At 44.0% G+C, this 19,885-nt stretch overlaps 1 protein-coding gene and 1 long non-coding RNA gene across 5 annotated transcripts in view; both read right to left on the bottom strand.

Moving 5' to 3' along the window:
- Nucleotides 1-19,885, bottom strand: part of LOC309558193 — a 1,089,490-nt gene that overhangs the window by 528,968 nt on the left and 540,637 nt on the right. The gene's annotated exons all lie outside the window — the stretch shown is intronic.
- LOC309558327 (ubiquitin carboxyl-terminal hydrolase 22-A) overlaps nucleotides 1-19,885 on the bottom strand; it is a 247,512-nt gene that overhangs the window by 177,917 nt on the left and 49,710 nt on the right. For all 4 annotated transcript variants that reach the window (XM_082261386.1, XM_082261387.1, XM_082261388.1 and 1 more), the window contains exon 4: nucleotides 12,216-12,329. In XM_082261386.1, the coding sequence (XP_082117512.1) occupies nucleotides 12,216-12,329 (114 nt within the window). The remainder of the gene's footprint in view (nucleotides 1-12,215; nucleotides 12,330-19,885) is intronic.

Raw genomic sequence — 19,885 nt, 5'->3', positions numbered from 1 at the left:
TGATGACTTATTTCCAAATACAGTGCTTCTCAAGTGAACATAGATAAACTTTGTGGTGTGTTTACCCTCCTGGTGACACCTCTGTGCTCACAGAACTCTCACCTTAGTGAGTAATCAAATGCACTTTTTGATTACCAGGAATCTCAGGGTAATTTTACACCAATCCTATTGGTGCTTAGGGCAATGTTCCACCAGTCCTGGCTCGGTCCCGGGTCTTTCAAAAAAAGTAAAAAGTAAAGTAAAGTTACATCCCATGGTATAGTAGTTTAAAATCCCAATGTTTACTAAAAACTAGTAGCTTTTTATTTTTCAACTTGGTGAAAAACGCTTCAGGGGTTCCCTGATGAAGTCACATGCCATGACGTAACGCGTAGGGCATTGCCAGATCGGAAGTGATGTTGGAAGCCTGTATTTTACCTTGTATCTGCATATACCAAGGGATTCATATTTAAAAAAAAAAAAAAAAAAAAAATCTAGGTTTGAAGACCCTCACCTCCCAACAGATGTCAGTTCTCGCACCCATTTAAAGGGCCTGTAAAATGTCCTACCTACTCAACTCCGCACGCAAAAGAATCCCTTAGTGTTTTTTTCCTGGACACCCCCCCCCCCCCCCCATTTTTCATCATTTAATCCAGCCCCCAACTCTAACCTTACCAACCACCGTTCTCATGTACCCAATAGGTACCTCTACTCTTACAGCTTAAGTCTACAAATCAACCCAGACAAAAAAAAAAAGAAAAAAATCGCCCATTTTTTGCCACCCAAGTCCTATTCAGCTATGCCTAGAACCACCCTCTGACCACTTAGACTCCCTTCATTCGCATCTCACACTCAAGACTTGCAGTAGCTTGAACACTCTTCATGCACAAGGCAGCTCATATGGAGGAGTTAAAACATTATCTTGACCTATACAAGTCTGACACTTTCAAATATGCATGTCTTGCTACTGTATATAGTTACCTACTACTCCAAGATACACTGTTTGGCAACACTGTAATGTTCATCCTTAAAGTGTTACCCAACCCAGAACCCTGCATTCACTATATCTGGTCTCCCACACTACACAGAACATGGAAATGCAATTATTTTAGTAAAAATATTAACTGCTAAATACCTTTTCCCAACCACAGAATAGAGCAGTGTTGCGACTATCAGTGTCTGGTTAAAGCTTGTAGGAGTTTTCATTCATTCTCCTCTGACTGTCCTATGAGGATGCAGGACCCCTGATCTACTACTGTCTGGACAGCGCTGATTGGGAAGGTGCATGTGGTCAGCACAGAGCCAAAGCAAAAAAAAAAAAAAAAAAAAAAAAAAGCTCTAGCAGTACACACCAAAATGAGCATTTGCAGCCTGATGATCCGACTTGCGGTGAACCCCACGCCAAAATGGGGAAAAAAACAGCGTGGGGTTCCCCCCAAGGTTCCAAACCAGGCCCTTCGGGTCTGGTATGGAATTTGAGGGTAGCCCCACGCCGAAAAAGCGGCGTGGGGTCCCAGCCCAGGAAAGGGGAGGGGACGAGCGAGCGGCCCCACCCCCCCTGGACCATACCAGGCCACACGCCCTCAACATGGGGGGTGTGGGTGCTTTGGGGCAGAGGGGGCTCTGCACCCCCCACCCCAAAGCACCTTGCCACATGTTGATGAGGACAAGGGCCTCATCCCCACAACCCTGGCCGGTGGTTGTGGGGGTCTGCGGGCAGGGGGCTCATCGGAATATGGAAGCCCCCTTTAACAAGGGGGCCCCCCGATCCCGGACCCCCTCCCTATGTGAATGGGTATGGGGTACATTGTACCCCTACCCATTCTCCCCATAAAAGGCAGTGTATGTAAATAATGACAGGAGACGTTTTGAAAAGTTTATTAAAAATCTTCATCCAGTCTTCTGCCCTTTTGCCTCCTCTGGTCTTCTTCCTCCGGTCCTCCTCCGATGCTGTCCCGGTGATTATGCCGGTCTCTGCAGCTTATTATATAGCCATTAGGGGCGTGGCCTCCCAGTGACGTCACTGAGAGGCCACGCCCCCTTATGTCACTGATGACACTAATAAGCTGCAGAGACCGGCATAATCACCGGGACAGCGTCGGAGGAGGACCGAAGGAAGAAGAAGAAGACGACCAGAGGAGGGAGAAGACCAGAAGAGCGGAGAGGAGAAGACCAGAAGAGCGGAGAGGAGAAGACCAGAAGAGCGGAGAGGAGAAGACCAGAAGAGCGGATCGAATGAAGATTTTTAATAAACTTCAAAACGTCTCCTGTCATTTACATACACTGCCTTTTATGGGGTGAATGGGTAAGGGTACAATGTACCCCAAACCCATTCACATAGGGAAGGGGTCCGGGATCTGGGGGGCCCCCTGTTAAAGGGGGCTTCCATATGCCGATGAGCCCCCTGCCCGCAGACCCCCACAACCACCGGCCAGGGTTGTGGGGAGGAGGCCCTTGTCAACATGGGGCAAGGTGCTTTGGGGTGGGGGGGTTCAGAGCCCCCTCTGCCCCAAAGCACCCACACCCCCCATGTTGAGGGCGGCGTGTGGCCTGGTATGGTCCAGGGGGTGGGGCCGCTCGCTCGTCCCCTCCCCTTTCCTGGGCTGCATGCTTGGATAAGGGTTTGGTATGGATTTTGGGGGTAGCCCCACGCCGAATAAAACGCGTCAGTGACATAAGGGGGTGGGGCCTCTCGGTGAAGTCAAGCCCCTAATGGCTATATAATAAGCTGCAGAGACTGGCATAATCATCGGGACAGCGTCGGAGGAAGACCAGGAGGGGGGGGGGGGGGAAACAGGAGGAGGGCAAAAGACCAGGATGAAGATTTTTAATAAAAACTTTTCAAAACGTCTCCTGTCATTTACATACACTGCCTTTTATGGGGTGGATGGGTAGGGGTACAATGTACCCCATACCCATTCACATAGGGAGGGGGTCCGGGATCTGGGGGGGCCCCCTTGTTAAAGGGGGCTTCCAGATTCCGATGAGCCCCCTGCCTGCAGACCCCCCACAACCACCGGCCAGGGTTGTGGGGATGAGGCCCTTGTCCTCAGCATGGGGCAAGGTGCTTTGGGGTGGGGGTGCAGAGCCCCCTCTGCCCCAAAGCACCCACACCCCCCATGTTGAGGGCGTGTGGCCTGGTATGGTCTGGGGGGGGGGGGCGCTCGCTTGTCCCCTCCCCTTTCCTGGGCTGCCGCTCCGCATGCTCGGATAAGGGTTTGGTATGGATTTTGGGGGGGACCCCACGCCGTTTTTTTCCCCATTTTGGCGTGGAGTACCCCCTCAAGATTCACAACGCAAGTCGGATCATCCTGATCCGACTTGTGATGCGCCTTCCATTCAAATCAATAGGCTCCCATAGGGAACCATTGACTTTGAACGGAAGAAAAAAAAAAAACATAAAAACGTGGCTTAACGCACGTTAAGCAACGTTATTCAGCCTTAGCAGCGTCAAACGTTTTTACAGCTTGACGCTGCAGCTCCAGAACGCACTGGTCCTGGGTTTTTTTGGCAGCTATTAAACGCCTATTCCACTTGGAGCTCCTAAAAGCTCTATGTGTGCAGCTCCAAAAACGTCCAGTGTGCATGGGGCCCAAGGATGGTAGAACAACGTCCCCAAATTATTTGAGACCACTGCTTGGAGGATTTCCTATCAAAAAATTGGTCCAGACTACATAAAAGATCTAAGCAGTAATGATGAAGACATTTAATGAAAAACTTGACCAAGTAGCCGCTTTACAGATTTTCTCTGGTGTGGCACCAGTTCTTTCTAGCCAGGATGAAGCCAAGGCACTGGTTGAGTGCAAATTAAATAGAAACAGACTCCTTGTCCATGACATGCAAGCTTCACAAATGGTTAAATCTATCCATTTGGCTAAAGTGGCTTTTGAAGCTGGTCTTCCACTGCGCAAAAAAAAAAAAAAAACCACAAATAAGATAGGTAAATTATTTGAGGCACGAAGACATTTTAACAGACATGGATTAAGATCCAAAAGACTGATTTTCTGCCTTGTCATTAGCGGGCTGGCTACAAGAGACTGTTAAAACAATGTCGTGAATGGTGGAATGTTGAAGGGACCTTGGGCTGGAGCCGTGGATCCAATTTTAAAATGACAGTCATCTAGGAACTTCAAGAAAGGTTCCCTGACTTGACAGAACTTTTATCTTACCGATTCTCTAGGCACACCAGGAAGATATTCTTCAATGTGATAAGACAAATAGACACTTGGGTCAATGGCTCTAAAGGGATCTTAAGGATACTTCAAGACCAAGGATAAGTCCCAAAATCTTCTTTCCCTAATCAACCTTTTCCTGGATAGGGCCCTGCAGGGACTGGAGAGAAGATCTTCTTGAAGCAATCTCTGGAGTAAAACACTCAGGGGCAGCACTTTTACCATCACAATGCTCAGGGCAAGGCCCTTGTCGGCCCTGTCCTGTAGGAATTCCAAACTAGAGGGTGTATATTCTATACTAAAGTGGGTTTCTACCCACCAAGCATTGAATTCTCACCTTATATTACCCTAAAGACAGGTTTACGACTATTCAAAAGGGAGAATCACACGAACCAAAAAAAAAAAAAAAAAAAAAAAAAAAAAAAAAAAAAAAAAAAAAAAAAAAAAAGGGCAAATCTATATTGCTTTCTGCCTACCAGAGAACAGGATCTGTGAGTTAGGTCTGCTCATGGTGCTCAGTGTGTAATTTATCTGGTCTAGGGAGTATTTCACACTGATCTAATAGGGAAGCATATTGGACAGTGGAAGAAATCCGACCAATGGGTACACAGGCTTTGATACAGCCCCAGTGATTGCCACAGACTGATTGTCTCGGTGCATTCTGGGGTGTAATATAAAAGCTAGGAGCACATGTGTTGCAGGGTCTTTTGCTGGTGAGCAGAGTCCCAGAGCGAGGGTGGCGGCTGCCTCCTCCTCTGTAGCAGTGGCACGTGGTCACAGGCAATCGGCCTGGGGACCAGAAGGAAGCAGCTAAACCCAAAAAGGTCCATGAGAGCTGACTGGAGGGATAGAGACACTGGAGACCCTCGAAAAACAGTATCATGGAGTACAGGGGATTGTATCTAGGGGCCTGACCTGAGGGGGGCCACCCCATTGTAGGATAGTCAGAGGATAGGCGTCAGCAGGTCTAGTGAAAGGGGGTACTAGGTGTGTATCCCGAAGAGAATTCATCAAAACAAGTCATCTGCATAGAGGCTTAACCCTAAATTCATCCAAGTGGCAAGGCGAATCAGCAGCCTGGTTGCATCTTCAGACAGGACTAAGGAGTTCATATTTTGTGAATAGTTCAAGTTGGAGTATCCCATTCGTCCCTTCTACCATCTCTAATTTAAATAAAACTGCTCTAATTTAAATAAAACTGCAAAAACAACTACTTACCCTAGACTGCTTATTGATTGAGCCAGCGAGTACAGTTAAATTGTGCATGCTGCAGTTGCGATTGGTAACCCAGGGGGATGCCAAGGTAACTAATCCAGCAGTCCTTAAGGGGGCAGTGCTACATAGTATTTGTTTTTCAATAACTATAAAGTCTGCTTCACTGTTTGGATCTGAGGATGCGAGACAGGCCCATGGTATCAGGTCTTGCCTTGTTAACAGAATATACAAGGGAACTGATACCAGAGATCGAAGAAGAGAACCATGCTCTTTTCAGCCAACATGAAGCGTTAGGATTAGAGTTGTCTATATTTTCTTACAACCCATGGCATTAGATGGATCGGGGAAAAGCATAACAGATATAACTCCCAGGAATTTAGGAGAGCATCCACCACTAAAGGCAGAATCTACTGGGTTCAGGGAGAAAAACAGAAGCAAGGAGACAGTTAATCTGACAAATAACCAATAGATCAGCTTCTGGAAGGCCTCAAGGGGGGGGAGTAGATTTAGTGCAGACATTCAGATTTAGTCTCAATTCTACCTGGAGGACTACCCGACGGCAGTGTTGTAGTCCCCTTCAGATGATATGCCGATAACCTTCAAATGGAACAGGCCTTTGATTCTGTCAATAGACCATCTGCACTAAGCTGGAATCACATTTGAGAGCTTTCTATGAACGGTATATACAGAAAAGGGGTCTTTGAATCCAGGGTTCCCATGAAGCAATCTGGCTGCAGAATATTGTTTACTGATAAAATGGATTCCATCCATAATTTATCACTTTTAGCGGTCTGAGGTCGAGGATCAGTCAAAATTTTCCTGAAGGTTTTTTTACCACAAGAATCATGCAAATAAAAGCAGTCTCCCGGTTCTAGTTTTTAAACCGGGACTAAAAACGTTCTGATCCACTAAATCCGCTAAGAATAATGCCAAAGCCTTCTCGTGATCTTTCAGTAACTGAACAAGAATCTCCTTGGAGGGGTGCATTTGAATGCCAAGGCATACCCTTCTGAAATATTTTTTAAAATAAAAAATTAGCTGTAAGTAGTTTTTTCTCGTAGCAGAAGGAAACTGCAGATTCTGCCTCCCACTAGCCATCTTGCATAGTAGAAGTAGAATGCCTCTCCAACTTTCCCTTTGTTGCCGGTCTAGTGCTTTTTGGTTTAGGATCCTTATTCTCCTGTATTTGGACCTTTTGGCCTTTTTGACCCATCCTCCAGTGAAGGACTTTATTTTCACGAAAGCCTATATAACTGCCTGCTTCCACATCTAGTCCAAAAAGCAAATCCCCTGAAAATGGTAGGCTACAGAGGCATAGCTTAGAGGATGCCTCCCCTCACCAGGTTTTGAGCAACAGAGCCTGCCTAGCAGCCACCACCACGCTAGGCCGAGGCTCTAGCCCACACCTTCATTGACCCTGCAGAAGCATCTACAATAAAATTTACGGACCTGGAAAAAAAAAAAAAAAAAAAAAAAAAAGTTTGGTACGCCAATAATTTGCCTAGTCAATAAATGATTCCTACTGTATTGTATTTGTACTGTCTACCCTCACGTTGTAAATCGCTTCGTAAACTGTCGGCGCTATATAAATCCTATCTAATAATAAAAAAATAAATGAGCCTACACCTCTGCTAACTAGAAATCAAGGTTAATGCTGGCTTAAGGTTTGCCATGTTGGATTCCCAGGTCCGTTTAAACATATCTCTGATATTATCCACTATCTTTGTAACAGGCCTGTGTCAAAGGCGAGTTTTTTTTTATTTTTTTTTAAAAATACCCTAAAAACTTGGTTAGATCTTCATTCAAAGATGGAGATTTCCTCTAGACTGTTGGAGGAAACTTTTTTTTTTTAATACAGCGCCACTAGTTTTAGGATGGAATCAGTTACCATTGTATAAACTGGAAAACTATAGATTTTTTTTTTTTTTTTTTTGCAATCTTTAATACATTTCATCATGCCTAGATAATTCGCCTTTTATCTTATTGATTTCCAAGTTTTCATAAATGGCACATAACTCATCCATCTACATCGACCTCTTCCAAGGACAATTTAAACTTTGAAACCTCAGTATAATCTTCCTGGTCTTCCTCACTATCAGACTCAGAAGGAGAGGGCTTGGTATAACTGGCAACCGATCCCACCTCCTTTCTCTGGGGAAAATATCCCCCAAGCCAATCTGCCCTGGATTAGCCTGAACGGCTGGGTTAGCTGTACTTTGCATATCGGACAAAAGAGGCCAGAAAGGTAAAAAATGTGTATACCACCAAATCTTGCTGAAGAAAGAAATTTAGTGGAAAACTGCAGCTGACTATTAGGCAGACCTCCAATACAAACCTGGCATAAAAAGCTTAGCATAATTAGAATCAGGGCTGTGGAGTCAGTAGATAAATGTTCCGACTCCTCAGTTTTTTGTACTTCGACTCCAACTCCTCTGTATTAATCTTTCAACACTGACTTGGGTGGGTGGCATTGCAGTAACTATTCTGGCCACATCACTAACGATCTCTGGATAAACAAGGATGGCTTCTTCAACTAACCAGATTTAATTTTCCAGCAAAAGACTCTTTTCATCATTGAAGATGCAATGCCCTCAGCTATTAACCCTCCATTTTTGTTCAGGTGATATAACAGGCTCTTCCATTCCAAGAGGAATTTACCCAGGGTTAGATCGTCACATTGCAACCTCTTGGTGACAGTGAAGGGGTGAGAAAGAAGGTTCTCCAGCTCTTTTGTTTGTGTCCACTGGCTTTCAGTTAATGCAAGATTTTCATTGTCCATTTCTTCTATGAAGTTTAAGTTCAAGCAAACGCTTCACCATTAAATAAGTGCTTCCCCAGCGAGTTGTTTGATCCAAAATGGCTCCTTTTCCTGCACGTCTTTTCAAAATTGCATCTGTTTTCGGGGCCCTGGCTGCAACATTTACTTGCCGTAATTTGCCAATTAGTGTAGCTGCATGGCGATCTTTTAATCCATCTCTTATGGCAAGTTGCAGTGTATGAACAGCACATCGCATATTATGAATAGTAGCAAGCTTCAATGCTTCTTCAACAAAGTGGTCTAAAAAAAAATGTCAGCATTCTCTTCAGTTTCTAAACTTTCTCCAATATGGGCGGCACAGTGGTGTAGTGGTTAGCACTTTCACCTAGCGGCAAGAGGGTCGCTGGTTCAAATCCCAACCACGACACTACCTGCCTGGAGTTTGCATGCTCTCCCTGTGCCTGCGTGGGTTTCCTCCGGGTACTGCAAGCTCCTTGAGGGCAGGGACTGATGTGAATGTGCAATGTATATGTAAAGCGCTGCGAAAATTGACAGTGCTATATAAGAACCTGAAATAATAATAATACTTGCAGAGCTGTCTTCCTCTAACTCTAATATCTGTTTGTTACCTTCTTCATCTGCGTTCATCTTCTCAATTGTGCTCAACATGTTAGAAGCGTTATCTGTCACAATACATAAAATCTGTTCCTTTGTCATTTCAAAATCTTCTAGAACACCCTCCACTAACTTCTGAAGGTAATCACTGGTGTGATGTGCCCGAGGGTCCGTGTTATTGTTTTGTAATTATTTTCATCCACAAATCGAACATTAATTGCAAAATAATTGACTCTGACGTGTGCATGCATCCATTTTAAAAAGGAAGACAAAAACGTCCTTTCAGAACTTTCTGTAGTTCTTCCTTTTTACATTTGGCCTCCACAATTATAAGTTTCCTTATACTAAGTCATTAATTATAACTTTGTGAATTGGGACATTTAAACTTGCTTTTTTTTAAATTCCAATCTAAATTTAGTACGAGTAGGAGTCGGAGCATTGTTTGCCGACTCCGACTCCCAGGTACCCAAAATTTCCTCCGACTCCTCGACTCCACAGCCCTGATTAGAATCCAGCTTCACAGCACAGCCTGGGCATTTCCTCTTAGGAGTACCCCCATATCCATTTCTGGACCTGACATAAAACCAGCAAAAAAAAAAAAAAAAAAAAAAAAAAAAAAAAAACACAAAAACATACAAAGCATTGAACCATGATGCAAAAAAATGGAAAAACTATCCAGCCAACAGAATGTCCAACGTGTCCAGTACCCAGCCAGCAAGTCCCGTCATGTCAAGGAGACAAAAGGAAATAGGAATCCGACCAAAAAAAAAAAAAAACCCACACGGTTCCAAGGCAACATGTGCACTCCGAATGGCGGAAACATGAAAAAATGACACACTGCCCGGAGGGCCGCCTTTTATTCTGATTGGGGAATGTGTTTCTTGTCAAAGTGGGAGGAGCGCCATCTCTCAAGAGATGTCCTGGAAGACTGGAGGAAAATACTTTCTGGCAATGTTTTACATGGCTTTCATGTCTCTTTGTACCCAAATGGGCATAGCAGGATGAGGAGACAGACCCTCTGCACAATGCAAAGGTTTTTGTAAACAGAGACAATGAGTTTTTCAATGTAAGCAAGTATGTTGCATGAGGCACTCTCTTCAGTATGGTGGCAATCTGGGGGAAGTAAAGGGTTCCATGGATACCTCTAATACTGCTTCAATATGCTCCTCAATTACTTCTGTGACTGCATCCTCTAGCACCAATAGATCAGTATCTATTGCAGATTGAGAAACCGAGGGATAGAAAAAGAAAGTGACAGACGTGGAAAAATCTGGTTTAGTCCAACAGGCCACTTGTTGCATGCCTAAAAAAAAAAAAAAAAAAATCGGATGCAGAGATTGGCGTTAGGGCTGGATCCTGTTCCAGGGTAAAGCTGGATACACACTATACAACTTTTGTTGGTAGATTTCCTTTAGATTTACCTTCAACTATGTAGTGCAAGGTACTGCCTGATTGCATACCAATTAAAAGTGTTTAGTGTAAGTCTAAAGGACACAAATCTAAAGAAAATTGTATAGTGTGTATCCAGCTTAAGGAACGCATCACCACTCTGAGGTGGAGTGTTGTGTGGGCCTTCAACAGAGTAAATGACTGCATGCAATTTTCATTGGTTTCCTTTGACCTGGTCTCAACCACAAGTGAGGGTATTATCGTATGGTACTCACGGTAAAGGGTGCAAAGTGTAAGGTAAGCATGTCCATATGGAGTAGTATGCGGTAACCCAAGTGTAGATCCTGTAACAAATGCTTCTGGCAAAAAGGCGGAAGGAATTAAAGTTTGCCAAGGTGTAACGCCTGATCATGAATCTGAGACTGACCTCAGAGTGATTGAGTTTTAGCCCCAAGTTTGAAGTTTACACTGCACGGTGAATAGATTCCAAACATTGCCTCGTTTTTACACTAACGGACATGGATAAAGGATGACCCTGTCTTGCCTATCCATGACATTCAACTGTATATTAGGCCCAGGCTCTGCCCATCATTATAGGCATATTAATGAAGGGATCTTCAGGGACTGGTTTCAACAGAAACGGACCACAAAAAAAGGAATAAAAATAAACTTTTATCTGCGCTAGTGATTCTTAATAAGTGATGCTGCTGACCACTAATATCTAATACATAAAAATCTTAAAAACAAAAAAGTGAAGCGCATAAATGATCAATACATTTGTGACCTAAAATAACGTTACACAGAATAAAAAAACACTAACATTAATGAGTACACCTCCAAATAGTTAAAGGTGGTGAGTTAAAAGTCCCAAATACAGTTCCTTATGTACTTGAAAAGGAATCCAGGAGTAGCTAAAGTGAAGTTCAAAAGAAAGTCCACACATGCGGCTTACTGGAAAGCCAGTGACCGCCAACACGTTTCAGGGATGAAAGGAATTCCCCCCCCCCCCCCCCCCCTCTTCACCAGGAAATGAGAACCTTGAGTGTAAAGCTTTTCTGTTTGAATCTGTGCAGGGAAGCAAGTTGCTGGATTGGGATTCCTGGACAGTAGTATCTGCATCAGCAGTCAAAATAATCCCTGTTTTGAGGCGTTTATGCTCATCATGCATAGGGCAGCTCACTCACCTGAATATGCTGCCCTACACACGACCAACACCCCAAGAAGTTTCAGAACTTTTTTTTTTTCTTTTAGTTGAGTGTGGTGCTTTTTATACTGCGCTTTTTGGTGTGTTTGCAGTAATTTTGTTGCATGGCAAACATGCTCCTGCTACCCTTGCTTGGGATGCCATTAACATTTAACAGCTATGCAAGTGCAATGCGTGTTTGCGGCAGGTTTCCAAAACACACATGAAAGTGGGTGCTTTCTGTGAAGAAAAGCACCACTTTTCAATACTCTGGCTGGTAAGTATATTTTGTAAAATGTGGAGACAGGAAACACCTGATGCTAATTTCATAGATCTGAAGTGGTTAAAAAAAAAAAAAAAAAAAAAAAAAAAAAAAGCACTTGGGGACCCTTCGAATTTATCAATAGGCAAACTTTTTTCATGCCAATAAACTGCAGGTTGGGTCACTGCAGCCCGCCTCTGTTTTAGGTTACAAGGTGTTGTGGATGTCATTGGAGGATAGAGAAGAAAAAAAAAAAAAAAGGATACCTAAGCATCTCTTGTGGCAAACGTAAAGGATGTACTTTTTCTTCAAAACAAAATCTGCATTTTCATGAATTTAGATTAGGAGAATGAATACACATACATTTTTTGTGTCTCATTGGTGCAAGTGTATCACCTTCATCTATAGGCACTATACTAAAAAGATAATTAGCCATTCAAATATGTTGAAAAAAATAAACTATGTTTATGAGGTGTACTTGCTTAATAGTTTGCGCCAAATGTGCAAGCAAAATGTTATGTATACTGTAGTATGCAACTTTGTTAGCTGATATACTGAAATGTAAAAAAAAAAAAAAAAAAAAAAACACATTAGTACTGAAATACTTTGTGTTAGTACCAGTTATACGAGAGAAAACAGTACCTTGCAATTTCCATGCTTTTCTTTGTTCTTCTTTGGCAACTTGCTCCATGTCTTTGTCATATATGTAATCTTGACACATAAAGCAGTATATACCCCCATACAACAAATCTATGGCTGCAGATAAAGATGCAAAGAGGAGACAAAAGACATGAAAAAGCAAGTCAAATTCAACTTCATGTGTGCTGTCACGCTTATGACATTAGGTAATTCAAAACACTATACCAGGCTATTCTAGGGTGCCAAAAAAAACCTATGCAGACCCAAAATTTTACAGTTTAGTAAAGTGTGCGGACAATTCTTAAAAAATGAAGCACCATAGCATCTTCTGTCAGGAAAATAAACGCTTCTCTTACACTGAAATATAGCCAATCAAAAAGGTCCTCCATAGATTATACATAATATAGCAAATAAAAAAATTGTATACCTTAAACAATTGCTTTAAAAACCGTATTGTAATTTATTTTTAAAAGTGCCAGTAAAGCTGCAGTAATCTTATGCTAAAGTGGACCTTGCATTCAAATGCAAAAGGTCTGTTTTATGGATACGAATATATCAGTATATATATGTGTGTTTAAGATTGTTTTTGATTTAATTGTGTTTTGATGTTTCTTGTCTTGCACTTGTGGTGGTATACATATGTATATGGTTTTTAACATTTTTCTAAATAAAATATTAATTTTTTTATGATTAATTGTCTGGTTATGGTGCCAATAAAGTCCATTCAGTTCTACCCCTCCTATATAGGTTTTATGGATGGTTAATTACGAACATTGACTTCATAGAAAATTACAGCAACTCCAGTTTGAAAAGGAAAAGGTAAATTTAATTTCCCACGAAATCATTTTCTTTAACCCTTGTCAAGCTTTAAAAGAGTTGTAAAGGCAGAAGGTTTATCTTAATGCATTAGGCTAAAAAGCCGTCTGTGTAGCAGCCTCCCCAGCACCCCCTAATACTTACCTGAGCCCCATCTCTGTCCACGAGTCCTTCAGCCGTCTGATTGGCTGAGACAGCAGCGGCGCCGTTGACTCCCACGGCTGTCAGTCAGTTAGCCAATCAGGAGAGAGAGGGCGGGCCGAATTGCAGCTCCCTGTCCGAGCAGACACACGGAGCTGCAGCTCCGCTGCCCCCATAGCAAGTTGCATGCTGTGGGGGCACCCAACAGGAGGGAGGGGCCAGGAGAACCAAAGAGGGACCCGAGAAGAGGAAGATGCAGACTGCCCTGTGCAAAACCACTTCACAGGGCAGGTAAGTATAACTTTTTTTTTTTTTTTTTTTTAAATAAACACGAGATTCTCCAATCACTTTAAGCTTTGGGACTGTCTCCCTTCAGGAAGATTTCTCCTTACTTTTCTTGGTTACTGCCATCAGTGCAACAATAGATAGGGAGAATCTTTTAAACATGAAAACTGGCTAATACACTTTAAAAAGGGTATTTTGTTTTTTTTTTCTGGGTGAACTTCTCTCAGTTTCAGTGTTCCAACAAATTCACTAACAGCTATCGCATTAAATATTTGTGGGGGTTTGGCAAAGATCGCATAAGAAAAAAAACAATACAAAAAGGGGGACACATGTGCGGCATGGAGCAGAGCGGCCACTTCTGAAGAGAGCTCCAGTCCTGGTTAATACTCTTTAGCAAGCGCTATAGGTAATCACTTTATTTTGATTACTACACTTCACCATTGGCACTAGCACTTTACTATAGCAGCTGCTATTCATTCGTTATATTTATTTTAATCCTCACTTTGTCACTATATCATTAGGCTTTATACACCTTCACAGGTCCCCAATTGGCGCAGGTAATATACTCTGTATATTTTTTTCTAGTAAGGAGTTTACGGCCAATGCCACTGGGAAAAATTACAGGATAGATGACCTTATCACATGCTCTACTACTGGTATTAATTTACATGCTTGAATGTAGCTGTGGTTTACAGTACATCGGTAGAACCTCTAGAGCTCTACAGGTACGAGTAGCAGAGCATGTGAGTAATATTAAAAAAGGTAAAAACATCACATTTTGTATGCCACCACTTTAAACAGTGTCACAATAGAGACCCAAGAGGCCTCAAACTTTGGGGCATAGAAAGAGTAAAGAGACACTGGAGGGAGGGGCAACTTCATCAGGTAACTCAGCCTGAGAGAATCCTTTTAAATTTATGAGACCAAGGTTGCAGTCCCCCGTGGGTTAAATGTGGACTTTTAAACTGTTTTATCTCTGATCGTTAAATTTCTTTCCCTTGATTGGTAATTTTTTTAAATATATTGTCTGTTGTAATATATATATATTTATTTTTTTCCTTCGCAGTTTATTTTTAGTATATTGGCATATTAATGTATGTTTTTGTTATCCAGGTGACAGTGGGTGTTTTAGGTGTCATTCGCTCCAGATTTTATTTCCTGATTTTAGGATGGGTAGTTTTTGACCAATTACTGTAATGACTATTTATACATATATTTATTATTATTGCTTGTGAAGCCTTTAGTGTCCATTCACACTAGTCCGACTTGTCAGGTGACTTGGTCAGCCTGACAAGTCACGCACTGTCGCGGTCCATTGACTGGTACAGGAGCCGTTCTAATAGTCGCTCTGACTTAGAAAAAGGGTCCTGTACTACTTCGGGGCGACCTGGAGCGACTTGCATAGACATTTATTTTCTGAAGTCTGTGCAAGTCGCGCCGAAGTCGCGCTGCACGCGACTTCACAGGTCGCCCCCTACGTAGTGTGAACCGAGCCTTAGAGGTTCCCAGGAGAGGGCGTATTTTTATGGATCTTGGTATTATAAAGTTATCCGTTTTTAGTACCTCTCATGCATTTTCATCATCTCTTTTGCATGGCTATATACCTTTTAAAATACTGATGCCTCCGGTGACTTCCGTATCTCGGCAGTACGGCGTCCCTGTAGTTATGGCAACTAGGTGGGGGAATTAGCCAATTGAGGCTTGGTGCATGTTATATATGCGGGTGACGTTGTTGCGCCCTCCAACGCCGCTGAAGAGGTTTTCGCCCAGGAGACGATATGCGTGCGGGGGGAGCAGGAGCGTCTGACGTCACCCACTGTCACTTTGGAACACGGCAAAATCCGAGAAGGACGCCGCTGCATGTACTGCTGCTCTTGCTGTGTACCGCTGCTCTGATCTACACGAGTGCTGGTTCTACATAGTAATAGTAAGAGACCAATTTTTTATTTAATGTCTTTAATAAAAGTTTATCATCAGTATTACACTATGGTTTGCTCCCTTTGTCTTTTCCATGACATGAGTTGGGAGGATCACTTGATATCTTCATTAGAGGAACAGTGTTTTTTTTCCTGATTTCCCCTGGTACATATGAGTGTTGGTCTTGCCTAGCCCTAATGAGAACTGGAATCTGAGTGAGTCTGCCTTATGGAGCGGTGCCTTTTGTCCCTGGTCCTATAAGGAGAGTTGGGCTTGTTTATCTCAGCCCTAAGGTGAGAGGCCATTGCATGTGGTGGTGGGCAATTAGTTCACTGAAGAGCACCCTTGTGGACCATTATCACTTTTATCCCTCGCTTATGGGCGAATGCATGGACTTTATATTTTATCTTCTTCTTACAATTTATATTTTATATATTTTTAGCTTGGTTTAGTCACTTACATGATCTATTGTGACTTATGAGCGCTGCACTATTTCTATTCTGTATTTTTGCTACAGCACCCACCCCTCTGGAGTTCGCTTTTTTTCTGTGTCCAATCAATGAACTTTAGAGAAATGGATTTTACGGTAAGTAAAACAAAAAAAAAAAAAAAAAAAAATCTCATCTTTCATTAAATTGACGGAAACAGCTGATTCTTCTTAACCATTGGGACGTCCCAAAGCAGTGTTCAACATGAGGAGTGGGGGGGGGGGGGGAAATGCAGCAGAAAAAAAAAATTCCCAAAGGCTAACCATAGCCAACCAGGTAACAGAGCTCAACCATAAAGCTGGAGCTTACCTGGGGGGGGAAAAAAAATAAAAAAGTTTTGAAAGATCTTACCGTAAAACCCTTCTCTGATGTCCATCGACAGACGCAGCCTCATCTCCATGAGTGGAGTGGGTTACGCTCCTCCCATCATGAGTAGTCTAGGCAGGAAAATTTGAATGTACACGTCCTGGGGGCTGTCCCCTCCAGGCATAACCCCCACTCCCACAGCCCAGCACATCAGTTTAGTTTTAAAGCAGTGAAGACAAAAGAACCAACCCTAAACAGAGGGGCAGGTGCTGCGTCTGTCAATGGACATCAAAGATTTTACAGTAAGATCTTACAAAAATCTTATTTTCTCCATCGTCCAACAGACGCAGCCTCATCTCTATGAGCTGAGTGGGACGTCCCAAAGCAGTATAGGCATGTGGGGTGCGAAAAACACAGACTAATGTCAACTCCAAGAGGCTAAACCTAGCCAACCGGGAAACACCAAACAGTTCACCCAGGTAAAAGACCCCCAAGAGAACGAAAAAATTATCTTATGAAACAGCTGCCTGCAAAACCTTGCGGCCAAAAGAGGCATCTGAAGATGCCAACAAATCCACCTTGTAAAATTTTATAAAGGTGTGCACCGACAACCAAGTCGCTGCCTTACAAACTTGTACAGAGGCCTGATGGTGAAAAGCCCAAGAAGCACTCAGCGCTCTAGTAGAATGCTCCTTCATTAGGGAAAGGAGGAACCCGACCCTTGATTGAATAAGCCTAACAACCGTCTGCCTGATCCATCTCGAAATGGTCGCAGCGGACACAACCAAACCTCTGCGAGGACCGTCTGGAAGGACAAAGAGTCCAACTTCCTGAAGGACTCCGTAACCGTCAGATAAACCCTTTATTGCCCAAACCACACCGAGTATGCAAGGCAATCTCCTTGGGATGTTTGGGCTTAGGACATAAGGCAACAAAATGTCCTCATTAAGATGAAAATCCAGACACCACCTTAGGGAGAAAAAAAAAAAAAAAAAAAAGGTCAGAGGACCACTTTATCCCTGTGGACCACCAAATAAGGCGGACAGGACAGCGCCGCCAGCTCAGGCTCTGTGATCAGAAGTGATAGCCACTAGGAAGGCAACCTTCTGCGGCAAAGAGCAGAGAAATCTCCCCAATCTTGTCAAAAGGAGGCTTTTGAAGAATAGACAAAATCAGATTAAGATCCCACGGCGGTAACGGGGATCTCCTCGGAGGGGCCAGATGACGCACCCCCTGAATAAAGGCACGAATCAAACCAGTAGACAACAGACGCTGGACATAGGCAAGGCCGAAACCTGGTCCTTGATCGTACCCAACGCCAAGCGCAGCTCAACCCATTTTTGTAAAAAAGGCCAAAACCCTAGCTATTAAAAAAAAAAAAAAAAAAAAAAAAAAAAAACACAACAACAACCAAGGGTGCAGCTGCAGCGATTCACACCAAGAAATATACGATTTCCACGTACGATGTCAACTTCCTGACCTTCACAAGAGGGCCCACATCTCAAGGCCAGCAGGGGAAAAAGGGGGTACATTTACTCACCATACCATGGACAGGGTGGGCCTCCGCGCCAGGCAGACTGCCTCCCACCCGAAGTGGGGGTGCTGCCAGCGTTCCAGGTCGTCACGACGAGGCCTCCGCTCGCAGGCTCGTCCCCCTCCGGAAATGGGGGGACCGTCGCGGCTAGGCCTAGGTTGGAACTAGAACCTGCTCACACTCGTAGGCCAGACCGGGGGGGGGGGGGCATTGTTGCTTTCAGATCACCAGGAAAATTCTTCTCTGAACACTAACTAGCTAGCGAGTAAAGAGAAATAAAAGTAAAATATTCTTAAAAGAAATAAAAACTAAGACCGGAGTCCCAGCTGGAAACCTAGGCCCTACTCCTTCTCTAGGCAGAAACAAAATTGATGTGCTGGGCTGTGGCAGTGGGGGTTATGCCTGGAGGGGCAGCCCCTAGGGCGTGTACATTCAAATTTTCCTGCCTAGACTACTTCTGATGGGAGGAGCATAACCCACTCAGATCATGGAGATGAGGCTGCATCTGTCGATGGACAATCGAGCAAGGAAGAAAAAAAACAAATACACCCTCAAAAAGGACCCGGTCCTCTAAACAGCAGCCAGCAAAACCTTGTGGTCAAAAGAAGCATCCGTAGATGCCAACACATCCACTTTATAAAAATTTTGTAAAAAAAAAAAAAAAGGAGTGCACCAACAACCAAGGTGGCCGCCTTGCAAACCTGCATCACTGACACTTGACAGAAAGCCCAGGAAACACTAAGCACCCTAGTAGAGTGCAACTTGACAAATAAAGGAGGAACCCAACCCCTGAACCACTGTGTGATCCATCTGGAAATGGTCGAAGAAGCAGACATCCCTTACTGAGGTCCATACATGAGCACAAGTAGAGAGTCTGACTTCTGAAAAGACTCCATAGGACTGAAAAGACTGCCAGGTACACCCTAATTGCCCTAACCACATCCGCCCGACTACACAAACCGTATATAGAAACACAGGTTAAAACAAAATGGCGGAACCCTGAGGCCTACAGGGACCAAGCAGGGAGACCAGGTCTCAAGGACAGATCCAGGAAGGACACGGGGCCCTGGCAGGAGCCCCCACCAGGTACAATCCCCCCCCCCACAGTTGATCTGGTTGCGCACCCCCAGCCCAATCGCCAGTTAGCGCCCTGCCCCATCCCAGGAAAGTAGCCAGACCACCTAAAACAGGCCCAGCGTGGGGGGGGGGGGGTGCCTGAGGGAAGGAGGGGAACCCAGAGGTCTGACCGTCCCAAGGACAGGCCAAGTCCACCCCCAAAACTCTCCAGAGGGAGAGGGGACAGCTATTCAACATAACAGGAGCCAGGCGGCCACCACTCCAGACAGAACCCCTCTCCATCGACATGGGGGGGGGGGGGGGGGGTTGTCAGCCAGGAGGAACGCTGCAACTCGGGCTGAGACCCGGTCGTATGCGACCTCGCAAGGCGTTTAACTCACAGGCCAACCCCCGTCCAGTGGAGCTAGGTCTAGGTCAACCTAGCGCGGAGCTGAGGTCTGCACGCGGTCGCTGGCAAGACTGGGGTGACCACTGGATATAGATTATCCAGCTCATTGCCCAGTCCAGCAGAGGATTGTAAATCTCGCAGGGAAAAAAAAAAAAATCTAGGGAGGAAAAAAAAAATAAAATCCTATCTAAAAAGAAAGAAAATTGCCAGGACCAAAGATCTAAGCAAGGAACTAGGTCCTGACTAGGCATAAAACTACTGAGTGGCTATAGCGGAGAGAGAGTATACCCCCTGGGACTGCCCATGGGTGTAGCCAGTTATTTTCTGCCTAGTGTCCTACTTCTGTAGGGGGCAGTATAACCCAATGGTTATGGCGATCAGGAGCTGCGTACATCAACAGGAGAAATACACTTTAAAAAATAAGAACAGTAAAGAGTTAGCCCAATTTTTTTTTCTCTGTGAAAGAATGTTACGCCGAGTACATTTTTTTATTATTTTCCGAAAAGGAGAAAACATACAAATGCATTTCACACAATAAAAACATAAAATTTTCCAATAGTGTAACTTATCCCTGTCATTTTTTTCTCCCTATTTGCCCCCCCCCCCCCCCCCCCCCCCATCTCCATACTAGTCATCTTTCTCCACTTCATTTAGTGTAGTGTACTCTCTTGTTGTCCTAATTGTTACCGATTTTCCCACATGTCACCCCATTCCTCTATTT

This window comes from Pelophylax lessonae (assembly GCF_965119305.1).
Source record: "Pelophylax lessonae genome assembly, chromosome: 6".
NCBI lineage: Eukaryota > Metazoa > Chordata > Amphibia > Anura > Ranidae > Pelophylax > Pelophylax lessonae.
The sequence above is the reverse complement of the archived record's forward strand: the minus strand, read 5'-3'. Positions and strand labels throughout refer to the sequence as shown.